Genomic DNA, 20,352 nt, shown 5'->3' with positions numbered 1-20,352 from the left:
AAGTTCGATTTGTTTGGCTTGCCTACAGATAAAAAAAGGGGAAAAAACGCTGATTTCTCGAGATCTCGTCTAACTTGATATTTCAGTCTATCAAACTTCTAAATCAAGTATTATATTTACATACTGTAGTTGTTCTCGTCATAAATTTTCTGGGGAAAAACCCTAACTGATAGATTAAAAAAGTACCAACGCTCAACTTCAACAATTAACAAGTTGTATTTTTTTGATAATTTCAAATTAATACATAATATATTTTCGGCTTACTCAACTCAACAACAATTTACTAAAGAAACGATTTTTTTGTCAAAAGCAATCTAGACGTACTACTTTTAATATTGCAAATTTACTTCTATAGATATGAAAGTGTGTTTGTTTGTCCTTCACATGGAAACGAAGCAGCGAATTGACAATTTTTTTTAAGTGATAGTATGAGGTCAGTAAAGAAGATTATGCTACCTTTCATCCCTCTTGGGCATAGCTGCTTCGAAGATACTCGTGGAAGGTCAGCAGACCGCGGGCCCAAGGAATTTTAGGGCCCTACCCACCTTATCCCGAAAAAATATCTCATTACCACGGGAAACTACCCTGACACTTATCCTTGACTTACGTAAAAACAGCTTGAAATCTTGATACACTATATTTACAATGAATAATGCGCTAAAATGAAAAACCCATTTTTTAAGATTGAACCGAAAGTTAAACACTATAGAATGTGAGTAGACTTAAAAGGTATGATTTATTTTTATTTGGCGTGAATTATTTTATGAAACTGCTCGCTTGTGATGTTATCAAAATTTATGAATGAGTCAGAATGAGGTACATGTCAAGCCTTCGTACCAGGAATTAAGGAAATTAAGATGGATTTGTTTGCAAATGTACATTGTAGTACTTGTGTTTCCACAAACATTTTAACAAGGAAAACCTTGTGTTTTTATTTTTGACATGAAACCTTTATTGTTGCGTCATTATCCATTAATATTTAAACATATTGTTACGCACTGGGGCTCAGGATAAATCATATTTTTTTCCTGAAATACCAATTAAAACTCAATTAAATAATTACAACTTGAAGTATCATGTATGTAATAATGTCAGTCATTAACCACTTGATCCAAGAGACGGTCAAGATAAAATTGTGGCTATATATTACTCCAAAAAGATATTATTCTCTGAAAAAAAGATAAACGTCCGTCACAGTAATAGTCGTCGCTTAAAAGGGATCATCGTCCTGGAAAAGCTGTGTGATCCTAACTGAATCGTCAGTCTTATTTATCCCGAGAATCCTTAGAAAGCCTATTCAATTTACTTAGAATTTCATGGTAATTTTGTTCTGTTGTCGTCTTCACAAAAAAAAACGTTATTATACTTTCTGAGGCCTAACTTGAAATCAGGCAGCACTAGTTTGAAAATGTATCTCATTGTATCGTTTTAGTAATAAATAATCAGTGTCGAATTACCAGTGAACTAACCGATTCTCACGACATAAGTTGTTGTTTCCAAATTTGAACTATTTTTATGGCGTTTCCAATTCTCCAATGTTGCGGCAAACTTTTCTAATTTCTTTAGGAAACAGAGTAGATGAATACACAAATATAAAATAAACCAAATAATTATTTAGGTAAAGCTTCTTATAAATAGAAAATTTACGTTAGCTCACCGCCAGTTGGCAGCATTCCCAGAAGGCTGGCAGCATTTCCGCGCTGGATAGCAATGCTAATTCTTTGTGCAAAATATGTACCGGCCTTCTGGTCTCCCGAGGCCTCAAATATATATTTTTAAGGTCCTTATAAAAGTTTTTAGCAAATGGGCCCCAGGGACCCAAAGTTTCTACCCCAAACGGAACAAAAATGAAATCTTTAGAGAGATTCTCATATTTCCGCCGTTTGAGGCCTTCAGCCGTAAAATTTTAATTTAGGTAAAATCTTACGTAAACTGTATTACTACTGGGAGAATGAAAAAATACCATATCTATAAAATAATAATAAGTCGCACACGATTATCCGACACACTACGATTTACTATAATATGAGAAACATCGAGTGAAATACTTACGGGTTAAATACATTTGAATAAACAAAACATATTCAAATATTACATAGACAGAAAAAAGGAAAAAAAGACCTGTTCATCACAGATTTTTTTTCGGTTCCGTACCTCCTACCTCCGTCCTCCGTCCGTACCTCCTACGAGGTCCCCGCGCCTAGGGGGCGCGCGGGGTATTTGGGACTGGTCCGCGACTGCGAGACCGCGGGCCAAGGATGTTTTCAGGGCCCTACCCACTAAACGACTTCCCTGGACTCTTCGCCCAAGCATCCGATCCCCTTCGAGGTCAGAACCCGGATGAGCTGCGGTCAACACTACAACCAGATGGTGCAGCTCACCCCAAGGACGCCCAACCGACGGAACCTTCGAGGCGAATCGAAGCGAATCGGGGCGAATCGAAGTAAGCCCGCCCAGACGGTGCCAATGGTGTCCCGGAATACCGCGCTGGACCAGAACCAGCCTGCCGGGTCGGGACGCGATACACCGCCAACCGGTTGCTCTTTTATCAAGATTGTGATATTTCTCTTTGGCGGCGTGCTAGAGTGCTGGTAGCGCGCCGCGCGGCCTCGACCCCCTCAGGTCGCCCCGTGACCTTCGGGGGGAAGCCGCCACCTACAGGGGCCGGGATGTGCGAGCGTAATATCTCCTCCGGCCCCCGGCTCGACGGCGACGGATCGGTGCGGAGAGGGAAGAGCTCTCCTTCTATCGTTCCGCCGCCTCCTTCTGCAATACTGCGAACTCGCAAAAGTCGAGCATCGCCTTCCAGGACGCGTCGCTACCGAGCATCGTAGCCACGACGCGCGGCAGCGAGAGGTCCTCTCCTATGACCGCGACGAGGGCAGCGCGTTGCTCGTCGAATCCAGAGCAACGCGCCAAGGTATGTTCCGCTGTATCATCTTCGTCGCGGCCCACCCAGTCCGCGAGAACCGGGCGGACCGCCTCGACGGTACGGAGGCCGGCCAACGGGTCCAACCAGTATAATACCTATATGATCGAATATTATCTTTTTTTTATATTAGCTTATCATTGTATTCTCATCAACAGTATTCAACAACTATACAAATTCAATAGAATAAGCAACACATGTATGCACATTGAAAACCCTTTTGTATTATTTTTTGATTTCGCTAATAGGCAGAAGAGCGTACTGTCCACCTGATGGTAAGTGGTTGCCGTCGCCCATGGACTTCAGCAATGACAGGGGCAGAGCCAAGTTGCAGCCTGCCAAATAATTTGTTTATATGCAATAAAGCTTACAATTGGATCGCGTATTCATTCAAGACTCACAACGAATTCAAGTCTTCAGTGCTTCACTATTATTAAAGCAATTACAGTTAAGCTATTTTAACTGTAATTGTAACACGCGTTATCTCTACACTGCTGCTGAGATTTGTACAGTTTTCTCGCCTTATCGAAATCGTCCTGGAATTCTGTCAAGTCCCAAGTGCTCGAAGTGGCCAAAATGTCCCAGATATTTAATATAGCATCAAATTAAGATCGCTCTTGAAGAAAATGAACGAACCTAGCTATACTAAGAACGGAATAACGACACCATATCTATCGAGTTAGTCTTCCCTAACTAAGAAAATATAGAGTTTAACATGAAATGAATTTATAAGAATATTAGGTGAATATTACGGACACAAATAAATTAAAAGTGGTAGCCCAAAGCGACAACAAAATTAAATTTTGAATTCCTGATTATAATTGAATAATAAATTATGAAAAGGCTTCTTCTTAGAAAGGAAAAGAAAAGCAAAACATTAAGCCACACTTAAAGCAATAATTTATACTTTCGAAAGATCGACTTAAGAACTTTTGATGCCTTCTTAATTAAGTTTACGGTCGCTAATTCAAATTACAAGTAGTCGTCGATCCTGTAAAATTCTGTTTTGACAATTTAATGAATATCAAGGTGAATATTGAAGTTTCAGCTATTTTTTTTCTTCTTTGTTTTTGAGAACTTACTTTCATTAGCATAGCCATGGATGGATTACTGCGAAGGGAAATTAATGAAAAGGTTAAAGGTTAGGTACTTATGAACGTGGATCCAAGAATATAAATGCCAGTTTTGCATCGGTTCATTTGATTTTGTAGTTGTTGGTGTTTAATAGACAATGAAAAAATTTTAACTAATTATCATAACTAGAGGTCCCGCAGTAGTCGAAATTCGACTATAATTAATTGGAATTGTAAGTTTGTACACTATTATGATTGTATTTTATACTTGTATAATCACAAATTTCGCCAAGACTACACTATATAAAATATTAGCAAAGACAAACAATATTTAATCTAATCTCAATTTGACAACAGACGTCAAGAACAAAAGTTTGACAATAAATAGTATGCATGCGTGTGTGCGTGAAATACATGGTATGTAGTGTGTGTAATGTTTTCTTCATTGATTTAATGTATATTTTATGCATTATTTTAAAAAAATATTAGCCTTGTGCGCTTCTTCTCTATATTCTCTATAAGTGTGAAAAATTTCATACTCCTCCGTCCGCGCAATTTTCGTAAAAAGGGATACAAAATTTTTTGCTTCACGTATTAATATATTGATTAATAATTTTTTTTTTTTTGTGTTCCTATTTATTATCATTTGTTATTGATACATGCCAATTGTCAAATTAATCTACGAGGACGCGTTTAAAACTTGAAAATTAGCTAGAAATATCTCGTTCCGTTGATAGATATTTTCATATATGGATTAAAACACTTAATTAATAAGCATTATTTAATATGAGCGCGCACTTAGCCGAACACTGGTGGTAGGACCTCTTGTGAGTCCGCACAGGTAGGTACCACCACCCTGCCAATTTCTGCCGTGAAGCAGTAATGCATTTCGGTTTGATGGGCGGGGCAGCCGCTGTAGCTATACTGAGACTTTAGAATTCATATCTCAAGGTAGGTGGCGGTATTTACGTTGTAGATATTTAGGGGTTTCGGTAACCACTTAACATCAGGTGGGCTGTGAATTCGTCCACCTATCCAAGCAATAAAAAAAATTTTAGGAAAAAGGCAAGAAGGAAGTTAAGTAAAGAGCGAGACAGCTACATTTTAGAATGACAGGTGTCGAATGCGTTTAGGTATTGGTTTGATATCTCACAGATAGATATATATAGGTCAAGTTATAGTAGGGGTTTTATTGAAAAACACAAAACACTGTTCCACACTCACGCACTGATAGCTTTACGATTCAACTATTTACTTGCACTATACTTCCGCCTTAGGTGGCTGTATCGAGCTTTTTTTTATTTATTATTTATTGCTTCGATGGGTGGACGAGCTCACAGCCCACATGGTGTTAAGTGGTTACTGGAGCCCATAGACATCCACAACGTAAATGCGCCACACCTTTTTAGATATAAGTTCAGTCTCAAGTATAGTTACAACGGCTGCCCCACCCTTCAAACCGAAACGCATTACTGCTTCACGGCAGAAATAGGCAGGGTGGTGGTACCTACCCGCGGGGACTTACAAGATGTCCTACCGCCATTAAAGAAAGAAATTAGCAGGTGGTCGTTAGTAGCCGTTTAAGTATTGATTATTTAGTTTGAACTACGAACTTTACGGATCCAAATCATATTTGAGTGGAATTCAGTGCAAGCCGTTTCGAGAGTTTGATATTTTATGATTGATATTTTTTCTAAATCTGGAACAAGCTAAATAGTTTTATGTTAGTTAAATAGTAATCTTTATATAAAAATGAATTGCTGTTCGTTAGTCTCGCTAAAACTCGAGAACGGCTGGACCGATTTGGCTAATTTTGAACTTAAATTATTTGTGGAAGTCCAGAGAAGGTTTAAAAGGTAGATAAAGATGGAAATGCTCGGAATTAAATAAAAATAACAATTTTGTTTTCCCTTTGAAGTGTCCCCCGTCGGACGGATTCCTTTTGTTTGTTTTAAGTTTATTTTATACAAAAGCTTCGATCTTTTAACTATAGATTGAGGCACTACGAAATCTGCCGGGTCAGCTAGTAAATAATAACAAATTACCCAACATCAATCATCAAACCAGACTAAGCCTAGTGAATAATCTAATCCGTATAACCTTCGCGGATCGTTTAACTAAATATTTAGAGTTACTTGCTAGCCTTACGGATTACGTTTTATATATTATATAGACCACTAGACTGAATTGGCAGACATAAATTACGAAGCTAATATAATAAATGTAAGAGATTGTAAAAAATTCGTCGGGATAAACAACTATCTAACAATGACAAGGCTGTGTTCTTAATTTAAAACAGTAAAATGCAAAAGTTAAATTAGTGACACAATTTATGGAAATACTTGGCTTTGTTAATGCTTTATCCATACTGTTAATTTATTATGTGTATATAAGTATATTTGAATATAAATCATATATTGATTTCATATTATATTTAACGGTATATATCTATTTATTGTATGTATTTTCGTAATAATGTATTATTAATAGTACACCGCAACATATCTGCTGTATCATTATCTGTCCAGAACTTCGGTAATTAAACGGTTGCCTGGAAGAAATCGCTTTTAGCGACAAGACCGCCTATGGTACAAACGTATCTGCTTGTCGACTGTTTTCTGATGCTAATTGTATTTTGGTGTGAAATAAAGTATGTTCTCTCTCTCTCTCTCTTTGGCGCTAGGTTTCTGTTTATACAAAACTTTCCACGAGGAGTGCTTTGAGGAATTGTTTGAGGTGATCATTTAGTTTACTTTGTACCACTGTATGGACCGCCACCCAGACTGAGTTCATACCTCTACTTGGAATTGTTACGTCAACCTATACTACATTTTCAGAGATAATTTTTCACACATAATCTGATACAGCATTGAGCTTTTCTCCACGGTGTTCACTGAAAACTTTTACATTTCCTTTTGCAAGGTTTATGAACGATCCTAAGTGTTAGGCAGTTTTAACCGATCACAACGTATGAGAAAAAGTGAAAACACTAATGTTAGTTGAACCAAACTAGCTAAAAAAGTTTGTATAGTGTTCCAATAAAGTGGCAACTAATATCATAGCGAATTTTAAAATTACTTTAAGACTACTAAAGACTAACCATTTTCGGAATAATATTATTATTCCCGCCTATTTCCGCCGTGAAGCAGTAATGCGTTTCGGTTCGAAGGGTGGGGTAGCCGTTGAAACTATACTGAGACCTTAGAACTTATATCTCGAGGTGGGTGTCGCATTTACATTGTAGATGTCTATGGGTTCCAGTAACCACTTAACATCAGGTGGGCTGTGAGCTCGTCCATCCATCTAAGCAATAAAAAAAAAACAAAATACTGCGCCATACGTAACCACCCTAAACGTCTTTTGTAAATACCAACGGCTGGCTCTGTTTTTCTTTGTTTCAAACCGGAAAACTTATTAACTAAATAACTGGAATAAACATAGTTGCCGAACCTTCACGCCTGGACTGTAACAAACACCGCAGTTTCCTTTAACAATAACAATTTTAGCCGCTGAATCACGTCGCTTTGATAAATCCAACAGGTATTGATTTGCAAGGAAATTATGCGCTAACACTTTGATAAATTCCTTTTGTTGAGTTTTCTACACCCCACTGAAAGTTAGTTCGACATTAGTAATCGCAGGTGAATGAACTTAAGAACGTGCCACTGCTAATAGCTGTCCCACCTTTATCCGCAATAGTACACAGTAGCGTGTATGGTGGTCTTTTTAACGTCCTAACTATCTTAAGGTTTCAAGAACATTTCCTGAGGCCGTACAGGCTGGTACGACCATTAATATCTGCTCTGATACTTTCAATTTTCTATTTCGAAAGGAACGGCAGTTATTTCAATTGAAACTTCAATCTTTTTTTTATTTATTGCTTAGATGGGTGGACGAGCTCACAGCCCACCTGGTGTTTAGTGGTTACTGGAGCCCATAGACATCTACAACGTAAATGCGCCACCCACCTTGAGATATAAGTTCTAAGGTCTCAGTATAGTTACAACGGCTGCCCCACTCTTCAAACCGAAACGCATTACTACTTCACGGCGGAAATAGGCATCGCGGTGGTACCTACCCGTGCGGACTTACAAGAGGTCCTAAAAGATCCAAAAGCAGGCAAAGTTAGGCAATCCAGACGATTAGTAACAGAAATTGACATAATTACTACATGAAGTAAGTCACCTCCATGGCAGTCTACGTGTTAATACTGTATTCCTCGCGATGCTTTTAAATCAATTTTCCGTTCATGTTTCCGAATACCGTACTTCCATAAATGGAATAGATGATGACCTTTTTTTTGATAACGCCATCTTGTTGTGTCTTTAAAGCGGTTAGTTGCTCTCAATTAAGAAAAATAGCATTATTATTCGCCAATAGATGTCGGGAAGAGTTGATGATTGAAAACACGAATAAAACAACATTTTCTGAAAATAATAGCTAGATCGATTTATCGCCCCCGAAATCCTCTGTATACTAAATTTTATGAAAATCCTTAGAGCCGTTTCCGAGATTCAAATTACATTTATACAAGAATTTCTCGTTTAAAGGTATAAGATAAATCGTAGCTAGATCGATTTATCGCCCCCGAAATCCCCTGTATACTAAATTTTATGAAAATCGTTGGAGCCATTTCCGAGATTCAGATTATATATATGTTAACGGAAATGTATGTAATCCGTCATTGTATACAATTCCTAGGAAATGTATGTAATTCCTAAAATCGCACGGAAATGTGTGAAATAAATTATATTATACTTACACATTACACATTTCCTAGGAAATCTATACATTTCCTAAATAGCAATCGGAAATGTAAAACATTTAAGATATTGGTGGGTACGCGGGGACAGCGGGACGAGTCTTGCACTACGGTCAGTTGCCAACTTGCAATTCATTGGAACCGGCCAGGGATTTAAGAAGTGCCTTTGCAAGAAAAACTGTGCTACATCAAGATGTCTGTGTTTTAAAAATAAAGTATTATGAACTTCCAAATGCCATTAGAGCTTCATCATCATCATCATCATTTCAGCCTATCGCCGTCCACTGCTGAACATAGGCCTCTCCAATAGATTTCCAGTGCGACCGGTCCATTGCCACCTGCATCCAATTCGAGCTTACCCTGCAAAAATAAATAGCTATACGGACTGACTAAGTATTATAATATAAAGATTTACTTCTATACTTTGACATTTATAATTACTTAATTATCAGACTGATTACTTGCCAAATGAAAATTTTATTTTATAAGAATAAATATAAGTTGATTTTGTGATACGTTAAAAGTTAATAGATAGTTGATTTTAGAAGTTTTAATTAGTAAGATAATATGAACATATTATTATTATTTTACGGTATGACTGTTACCCGATTGTCTCAATAAGTGTTATAATAAAAATATATTATTAGCAACGTGTTTTATTACAGAAAGCATTTACTTAATACATTTCCTAATACGACATTGGAATTATATACAATTCCTAGGAAATTTATACATTTCCTAGGATATCTATGCATTAAATAGTTTTTCAAACAATATTTTATACATTTCCTAAATAGTATCGGAATTGTACACATTTCCTAGGATTTGTATACAATTCCTTGATTTCATACATTTCCGGTAACATATATACAAGAATTGCTCGTTTAAAGGTATAAGATTCATATGATACAACAAAACCTCATCAATTCTCCTTCGCGACAGCTCATAAACCAAAACCCAAACGGCTAAGTAAAGAATATAAAAAAAAATGTTTTCTACTAATATCGGAATCTAAATTTATTAGAAAAAAAACAAACCTATGTTTTTAGAAAGACGCAAGCGTACACAAAAAAATAAAAACATAATATCTTTACTGGCGCAGATAATTCAGCCTATTCGGATTATTCGGATTATTCAGCCCACGACTAAATACTACGTAAACGGTGATCTCCCACACAGCTGTTATCTTGTCTGCCATTGACAGTCTAATAAACATAAGGATAAAATAATGAAATAATGAATGTTACACATTACACAAAAATCACATATAACATTTGCCGACAAAATCCTGATTTAAACGAATATGGCACATTATTACCCACAAAACCAAAGGTGCCTGATATTCCGGCTGCATTATATTTTCTCTATATATATTTAACTGTTAAATAACTATTCTTCTGCGCCAATTTTCTTCCAATCTTTAGAAAACGATAAGCTCCGTAAATAATTATACCGTATTGATTAAAAACCGAAATGTCCTGTTTATTTTCGCAACGAGCCATCGAGACAAGGGGAATATTCAAAATCGTAAGTAATTTACTTTATCTGAACGTCAATCAGAATGTAATTCCGGGCGGCCCACGAATCAGTGTCGTGAGCGCAATTAAGAAATACTGATTGTGGAGTTCGTTGTGTAATTAGTTAGAAGGTAGAGGCTAAGTTATTATAGCAACGAAATTAATTAAATGCGAAAAACGTTGTACAGTGGAGGTGATTCAGTAATGTCATTCTCAATGTTGTAAAGACTGAAGAATATGAAGGCTTCAGTTGCTGCGAACATAAGCGACACTGGGCTATATGGTGTAAAAACACTCGAGTGCTCTTTCCAACCAAGGGGAATGATCTTCATTTCGGCGTCGTAATATATCGAGGGGTAAAAGGCTATTTAGTTTAAGGGACCCTTCAACTTAATCAAGCTTACTCCATTCAAATAGCTGAAGTTTTTTTTTCATGATATTTTTTCCAAATTTGTAAGCTTCAAATGGCTCTCCTGTAAAGTTCCAAAAAGGTAGCTTAAACCGCCTTCACAGCATTTAATTTCTTGACTTTTTCAGTCTATAGACTATTATTATGTTTTTAAACACTTAAAAATTTGTCAATTGCAATAATCGTAAACGAAATGTAGGACTATGTAGCCACTACTCAGCTCGCTGAAACTAATATGCAACTTCAGTTAATCAGATAAACTCTCAGTTAATCTCACTATTCCAATGGCGGATTTTACCAAAATCAAATGGATCTAAAAACACCTAAACCAAATTTATCTGTACTACTATCTTACATTAATAAGCGAAGCAAAAACCTTGTACCCCTTTTTACAAAAATTGCGCGGACGGAAGAGTATGAAATTTCCCAAACTTACAGAGATTATCGAGAAGGAGTGCAGAATGCTATTTTTTTCTTAAATTATGCATGAAAAAATACTTTAAATTCATTAAAAAAACATTAGATACACTACCATGTATTTGACACACATACACACGCATTTATACTGTTTTGTTTATTATTAAAGTCTGTGGTCTAATTGAGAATAGATTAATATTGTTTGTCTTTAATATCATTTGTCTATAGTGTAATCTTGGCAAAATCTGTGATTACAAAAGTATAGTCTTCGACAATAGTACCATAATAATGTTAAAATTTATCATTTAAATTAATTATGGTCGAAATTCGACTACTGGGCGACCACTAGTTAATTATAAATATTCGGCCATTTTACAACTTACCGCGAACTTTTTCGAATAGTTTAGCTTTTGTATAATCGCCAATTCAAATATTAAAAAAAAAAAAAAACCTATATAGGTGTACATACCCACAATAAATATTTAACAACATACATATCGACGCTTGAAAGGCAAACGAGACTAAGCGACAATGCGTGAACTTTACAGTAGACTAATTTAAAGTTGAAATACCTGAAAAAAATTATATTTTAACGAATCTAGCTGTAGGATTGAAATGATTTTAATAGACCTAGAAATATATATTTTTTGCGCATCGAATATGGTTATTGCCTATCATTTATGTATAAAGTAGTTATTGTCGCTTAGTCACGTTTGCCTTTCAAGCGTCGATATTTAACTTTAGACGATGCTTCCTCAAAATAAATGTATTACACATTTTTTTGCGTACGAATATGTTTTTAAATAATGAGGTCAATTATTGGTAAATTTCTGCAAATACGGTGCCAGCACTCAATAAACATTCACAGACTCTCCCGATACATACGAGCAATTAGCGTAGCTTTATAGTGAGATCACAAAACGTCCATGTAAATACAAGTCATTCATTATCCGCGATACTCTTTTTTTTTATCGCAATATAAATGTTGCTTAAAAAAAAGCAATACCGAGTTTAGCAAAAATTATCGCTCGCTTCTTTAAAACGTTGTCGTTCGTGTGACGGTTTTGACGAGGCCATAAAATCTATGATCTATAAAAAAAAACAGTTGTCTGTAAAGTCGGTTAACTGACGATAGTTGAACGTGACAACGTCATAAGAAAATACAGATGGAATGGTTTCATTTTTCAAAAGAAAATTTTAATTTTATTTGTTTGATAGATATTTTGTATGGACAATTGACAACACCACATTCACTTTTCAGTGAACTTCATACTTGACGAAAACATGTAAATGTATTATTGTATAGCAGCTGTCCACGCGGATGCATCGCTCACTCAAGTAGGAGAGAGACAGATGCCGAACGCTGCCGAATGCGGAGGCCGATTGTGCCTCTTTGTCACTCGTTGCGCGCTCTCACTTGCACTTCAAGCCTTAAATGGAACGCCTCAATGAGTCATGTTTTTTCGTGCGTGCAGCCGGCTCCATCGAATTATAAGACATTGTCACGTCAAAAAAGCAATACCGATTTTAGCAAAAATAATCGCTCGCTTGTTTAAAACGCTGCCGTTCATGTGAAAGGTTTTGATGAGGCTATAAAATCTATGATTTATAAAAATAAGCTATATAATTTACAGACTATTTCTAAGAAATCGTTCGTTGGATATGTCAGAATAATTAACTTTCGAAACTCATTACGAACTTTACACTGAAGATGAAATTAAGACAAGTTTTGTGTTGATATGATGATATGCTATTTTAGTTTTTAAAAGACAAGTATTCTCTGTCTCTGTCTATTAGCTGAATATCATGTGATTCGTGATATTATAACGATTTCTTACAAATACTCGGATCGGTAAAACGAAAACGTAATCTATTATAACTAGGTCGCATTTATTCTGGAACAATACGTACTTCTTCATTCATGAAATCCTGCCATTTATACCTATATAAATAATATGCAAACGGAGTGGTGGAAAATTACGTTCGCGTTAGATTTAACATCTACTGTATTTGTGGATCTAATTTGATTCTGTTATTCATAAATATTGCAAAAAAAACTCCATACTTTGACACTTTATAATAATGATAAATTTAAATTGACGTTTTACTGTTGCTGTCCGAAAAAAGACCGGCCATCGTTCTCGTCGAACCCGTCGCTTGCGACGAAGGGCTCGACGGGTAAATTAACCCACAGGCACAGCCCACTGAGTTTCTCGTCGGATCTTCTCAGTGGGTCGCGTTTCTGATCCGATGGTAGACTCTGCGAAGCACTGCTCTTGCTAGTAAGACCAGGGTTCGTGTTAGCAACAACGTCAGGTTTGAGCCCCGTGAGCTCACCTACTAGCCCGGTGACGCTGATATGGTATCTTAAGACCATCAACTTAGGTAGGAAAAAAAATAAAAAATCAAATCATATTTATAAATGTAGTTAGCCCAATGCTGAGAAATAATTATTCAAATCGGGTACAATCTTGGAGGGATGCAATCGATATTTCTTGTTCTTGTTAGGCCGTGACTCTCACAGAACATGTCTGTGATACATAGATTCACCTCCATTCACACCTATCTGCGTCGTCTGCTGATTTCATTCTGCGCGGCTGCTCTCCAGTTCCAAAAAAATGGACACCACAAAAATGTCTTTGCTGAATTATTCAAGCCGTCTAGCTTTGACTATATTCGTTTCATTCAGAAAATATTTAGGATTTCTTATCGTGAAGATACTTTTTTTCCCTTTCACGATCAATTTCGTTTTGGAGTATTACTACATATTTTACTATTAAAAAGAAATTACTACATATTTTTGTCGTATCTAAATCGTATCTTGGTTCTTTACAATCAAAACCATTATAACCAAACTATATCGAAGTATAATAAGAATCGTCTAATTCTCATTTTGTTCACAGCCCACAAATGCCGAGAAGTGTGGAGTAGCCTCGAACTGGAACGTGCTTTCAACCTTGGTCTGGACGCTGGACTTCTCCTCCTTCCGTTCTTCGTCATGTCCTTCGCGTATTGTCTGATCGTCACCAAGTTGTGGCGAGGAATGCGGCACGAGATTCAACATAATTTCAATTGGCAGAGGCATTGTAAGTATTGCTTTCGAATATTTTTAATACGCTATTAGTTTTTGGCCCATCGAATCGTGAGTGATCACTGCTACTCCTGGTCATCAGCAATGCTTCAGGCACAACCTACCAACCAACTAACTAGGGGCTTTTTGGAACCTCGTTTGTACATACATGTCCATAGCACAACAAAAAGTAATATTAAGTGAATCTTTCAATTACTTTTTAGTTTTCGTGGTAAATAACAAATTCTGCGATTCACGCTCATTCTTTTGTCATTTTTAAGATAAGATCAAAATGTTCGCATGCGTCGCGGATTTCCAAGAGACCAAATACTAAAGTATCGAACCCGTACTCCGCCAAACAATAGTTAAGGTCACTGCGGATGACATCTAGGCGACGAAAGATAAACGTCCATCGGCTGTGTACATTGGGCGATGTGAATGAACTGCCGAATAGCCGTAACTAAGTTTCGTCACTTTGGTTGCTTACACAAGATTTATTAAGATACCCACACAATATTAGTTTCAGCTATATTAAACAGATGGGTATATACAGAAACTAGCCCAATAGAAGTATTGAAATGGAGAACATACAGAACGTACCTCTAGTGATTACTGGTGGTAGGACCTCTTGTGTGTCCGCACGGGTAAGTACCACCGCCCTGCCTAGTTCCGCCGTGAAGCAGTAGTGCGTTTCGGTTTGAAGGGTGGGGCAGCCGTTGTAGCTATACTGAGACCTTAGAACTTATATCACAAGGTGGGTGGCGCATTTACATTTACGTTGTAGATGTCTATGGACTCAAGTAACCACTTAACACTAAGTGGGCTGAGAGCTCGTCCACCCATCTAAGCAAAAAAAAAAGGTATACCAGTAAAGCATGGGTAAGACTTACATGTTGCGGGTAGGTTCGGACTGATATCAGCGTGGTAGTACACCGGCCGCTCCGCGCAAGCGATTGTCACAACAAACTGGTTTTCGGTGCGTTTGTCTAATCCAATGTTTGTTTGTTAATCCAACGTACAAACTTCCAGACACGCTCCAAAGGTCTGAGGGTCGACTACTTCCATCCATGACCTTAGTACTTACGATATTGTCTTTGGCTGCGCGGAGAGCATCGTATGCGATGCAATCGAGTGTGTGGCGGATGTGGTCAGACACATTGGACTGTTTTTTTTTTATTGCCTAGCTTGGTGGACGAAATCACGGTCCACCTGATGTTATGTAGTTACAGAAGCCCATAGACATCTACAACCTAAATACTGCCACCTACTTTAGATAAGAGTTCTATGGTAACAGTATAGCAACAACGGCTGCCCCGCCCTTCAAACCGAAACCCATTACTGCTTCACGGCAGAAATAGGCAGGGTCGTGGTACCTACCCGTGCGGATCCCAAGACGTCCTATCACCAGTGTAATTACGCAAATTATAATTTTGCGGGTTTGATTTTACTACACGATGTTATTCCTTCACTGTGGAAGTTAATCGTGAACATTTGTTAAGTACGTATCACTAGAAAAATTGGTACTTGCCAGCGGGATTCGAACACTGGTGCATTGCTAGATACGAATGCACCGGACTTATCCTTTAGGCCATGACAACTCCTGTCGACTGTGGCCACACAATCCTTTTTCTTCCACTTCGCCAGTAACTACTAGTTGCCTTGTTTCAATTTTGATATTATATTAAATACAATCTGACCCGGCATACTTCGTAGTGCCTGAATCGGTAAATAAAAGACCTAAACTTTTGTATAAAATCAACTTAAAACAAACCAAAGGAATCCGTCCTACGGGGGACACATCAAAGGGAAAACAACATTGTTATTTTTATTTAATTCTGAGTATTTTCATATTTATCTACCATTTACACCTTCTCTGGACTTCCACTAATAATTCAAGACCAAAATTAGCCAAATCGGTCCAGCCATTCTCGAGTTTTAGCGAGACTAACGAACAACAATTCATTTTTATATACCAATACTTATATAGAGATGACGCACGTATGTTAACTCCGTCTCTGCAAATCAGCGGTGGCATTAACGTTTTCCGAACTGTGGCTTCGTCGGACTCATAACACCAATAAACCTTTTTATGTAGGCCATTATTAGCGTGAATTTACTAGAGCTCTTTCCATAAAATTTAATGTTCAAAGGGAAAAATTATCGTGCATAGCTAGCTGTTTAGCCAAGAATAAATTGGGCTCCGCTTAAAACAATGGAGAAAATTTTGCATCAAAGGTTCATTTGAGCATCCCCGACTTCATTTTGCAAAAATCTATTGGAGGTGAAGATTATAGGTAATAAATTATAATTAATTGAACTACTAATACTTACTAAGCAGAGCTATTTATGGAATTTACTAAATTACGCTTTCATATAACCACATTAGTATAATTAGGCAATAGTATACCTGAAGCTTTTTTTTTCGATGCTATTAATCATAATAACTATAGTTTTAATGAAATAACCAAAATGACAGAAGAGTCGGAATAAAAAAGAAAAAAAAAACGTGATCAATTCAAAACTTTCCATCAGAGATATCAAACATATTCGAAAATTATAAATTGCAAAAATCGAACCGATTGCGTTAGCGTTAATTGGAAAGTCGTGGGAAGGGATCCGTAAATTCTGATATATTATTTGACGACCAGTAAAGGATATTAAACGGGGACTCCGTGGACACATGTGGAATTCGAATAGTATTTCATTGAAGAATAAATTACTTTTACACGCCAAGCACGACAATTTATTCTGAATGAATTAGCAAAATCATTGACACTGGGTACTGGGTACACCAATACAATAATACAATTATTATAATTAAAATAATTATTGCCCTATTGCATAAATACGACACCGATTTTATATATATTTTTGACCCCGATATTTTCGAAGCTAATATGAGTAGATATGAGTAAATTGAGTGTAAATATTAGCCATAGAATTGAAAGTTTCACTCAAGAAAATAAATATTCATATAAATCTGATATGCACTTACATCTAAAATGAAAAACGGTGAACATTATTAGAAAATTAAAAAATAGGCTTCTATTTCAGAATTTAATATTATTTTGTGGATTTGCTGCGCGCGTTTTCACCGGTATTAAATGAGTAATTTAGATAGAGTTAAATACGCTGCATTTCCGAGGATGTACAGTTAGCTATATAATTTTCTGGTCTATAAACTGCTAGTCGATTAGTATGCAACTTCGTGAAACCGTGTACACACATTGTAGTTACTAGGACATATTTAGCTTGAGTTATCTCATTTCACTTCTGCGATGAAAAATTCCCTATAATTGAAATATCATTTCATTTGAATAAGCTACTCATGGTGGCAGACAGCCAACGAGGTGGACCGATGACCTAGTCAAAGTGGTTGGTAGGGACTGGATGGGAAAGGCAAGAGACCGAAGAGAATCTGGTGCGTTCGAAGAGACCTTAAAAGTATTGGGTGGACACGTGTTGAAGAAGGAAGGAGGGGGAGGTAACCCCCACACGTGGATGTACCACCATCCTGCATATCTCCGCTGCGTCGCAGTCGTGCATCCCAATCTCAAAATAGGGGCAACCTTTATAAAATCGACCTAATATCCCAAGCAGTTGGCACTCACGTTTGGGGTTCACTCAGATTGATGAGCCCCAATAACCAATTAATACCAGATATTCGTAAATTACATCACTTGCTCGCCTATGCAATAAAAATACTACTATACATGTTACATAGTGTAGGTAAAATGTACATAGCATTTTAAAGCTATCTCTATATCTCCCTATACAGATTTGTCTAGATAAATCTGGAGATGCCAGCAGTTATGGTAGTAATCCGACAACTCTGCCTGCACTAGCTCATTAAAAAATAACGCAATAATTAAACAATTTACCTACTATAATTGACACCACTAACTTATTGATAGTTCCAAAAAGATTGAGTTTTCTATTCAGTCGAAACTACAAAGCCTCACATAACATCTCCTTTACTGTGCACGCGGTCAGACTGTGGAATTCGTTGCCGGCTGACATCCGAGTTTGCAAGTCTGTTTCTGTTTTTAAATACAAGGTCAAACAATTTTATCTCTCATCAACCGAATGATCATGGTTCTATACTCTTCGCATATACGAGTGTTACTGTGTTACTTATAATATTTGCTATGTGTATGTGCTATAATTCTCATGTTGTATTTGTTATTTTAGTTATGTGTTATTTGTTCTACACACACTTATCACTTTTTATTATTAATTTCATTATCCTCTCGCAGGTCTGCTGGAAGAGATTTCTCAAAGAAATAAGCAGTGCCTTTGTACATAATTTTCCTATTACTCTGTACTGTGTCTTGTATTCTGTGTGTACATAAATAAATAAATAAATAAAAATCTTAGTGGAAATGTCGAGTTTCTTGACAGTTATTTCCTTGAATTGGAAGTTCAAACCTGTCTCCGCGAATGGATGAATGTGGTCCCTTTTGACGGTCCGATCCACTAGTTTTCTAAAAAATAAAAGGATTTCCTTTGCAACTATTTTTCCCTTTTAAGATATATTTATATTGTGACCGTGGATGTGTGCAATTCTTCAATCTAAACTCAAACCGTTTTTATTTCGAAAATAGCAAAAGCGTATAGTCTTTTTCTCCGTTGTGATATTCAACCTATTTTTGAGAAGATTAAGCCCTGAAGTTTATCGGATTCTTCTCAGTTATGATTAATAGTTGTGTTATAGCTGTTCAAAAATCAGTAACTAAAGCCCAACATGAAAAACATCTCGGGAAACTATGTGCTTGCTCCCAGTGGAAACCTTGTAACCTATATCAAGTACTGTTTTTTTTTCCGACCTACTGTTGATAGCCTTAAGAGGCTATATCAGCGTTAGGTACGAGTACTGCTGTTGATTTAAAGGTAACATGGAGACGAGACATGTTCAAGAACCACCAAACTGAGAAAAGCCCACAATCTCCAATTTTGCCTGCCCGATGTGTACCTGCTTTTGCCAATTTCGTTCTAGTTTTACATCAAGAGAGATGTTGCTCGACAACTCAGCTCACACAAATTGAAAAACCTTTAATAATACCATCTATAACTGAACGTATTATGTAACAAGAGAGAATTTATATTATTAATAGGGTATTAATAATAGAGAATATTAATATATTAATATGGAATATTAGTAGAGAATTTAATATGTTCGAATATGCTGCCAATTACCACTACTTAGTATGTCAATAATTTCAATAACATTTAACAAGCTCCAAGCTCTGCTCTAAAGGCTATCTTTTTCGACAGTGACGCATCAAGCGAGCTATAAAAACAATCAGCTACTTCCCGCAACCACGATTAAGAAGAGCAATTCTGCCGATGTCTGCTGCAACAAAACCAACCAGAAGAAACCAAATAAGGTCAGTGTATCTAGTGTCAATACACCGAAAAGGTGAATTTACAATTTACATGCGCTTGTTACACTTACGACCATTTAATCCTCACTTATGTAAAACATTAATTATTTAGATAAGCTTGGTTTGCAATTATAGACAATGGAATTATGTGGTTTAGTGTGTGTGGTTGGCTTAAAAAGCCACTACTCAAGGATTTCAAAGATAATGCCGGTAAATGGTAATGCACATAGTTTGGCCGGCCAAAACTATGTGAATAAGCGCATTGAGTAGCGTAACCTTAGCAAGTATGGAATTTTTCAGCGTATCCAAAAAATAATTCTACTCCTAGATCAGCGCAGATCATAATCACGGCGTTACAACGAATATCTCACAACAGAACAAATAGCCTTATTACAATCTAAGCACTTTCCAAGATAAGGAATTTAATTATTATGCATAGGCACGCTCGCGAAATCCCAAAATACAGAGTATTATTTACTCAACGTTTGAATGTGTGGTGCGGTTGTAAAAAATCGTTTATTCAATTATTTTTCTTATTACCTTTGAAACTGAACCGACTGACGATGTACTTGTATGGTATGGTTTATTGCCACTTTGAAATATGAAGCCAGAATCTCAATTGTTTGTGACTGCTTTGAAGCAGATATATTCGAAATCATTGTACCTCCCGTGCGGGCTTATAAACTAGCTTATCACGGGTATATTCACAAATTTATAAGCATTGTGACTTTAAGTTTTAACACACGATGTTTATTAGACGAAGAGGATTATAGCGCGACGCCGCTTTCTCG

At 36.7% G+C, this 20,352-nt stretch overlaps 1 protein-coding gene across 1 annotated transcript in view; it reads left to right on the top strand.

Annotated features, from left to right (window-relative positions):
• The window catches only part of NGR-A9 (neuropeptide receptor A9), a 70,258-nt gene that overhangs the window by 22,894 nt on the left and 27,012 nt on the right, over positions 1–20,352 (top strand). Inside the window, exons 5-6 of the mRNA XM_028175769.2 lie at positions 14,011–14,193; positions 19,452–19,564. Of these exons, the coding sequence (XP_028031570.2) occupies positions 14,011–14,193; positions 19,452–19,564 (296 nt within the window). The remainder of the gene's footprint in view (positions 1–14,010; positions 14,194–19,451; positions 19,565–20,352) is intronic.

Source organism: Bombyx mandarina, chromosome 13 (assembly GCF_030267445.1).
Source record: "Bombyx mandarina strain Sakado chromosome 13, ASM3026744v2".
NCBI classification, from domain to species: Eukaryota; Metazoa; Arthropoda; class Insecta; order Lepidoptera; family Bombycidae; genus Bombyx; species Bombyx mandarina.
Note: the sequence above shows the minus strand (reverse complement) of the source record. Positions and strands in the feature narration are given on the sequence as shown.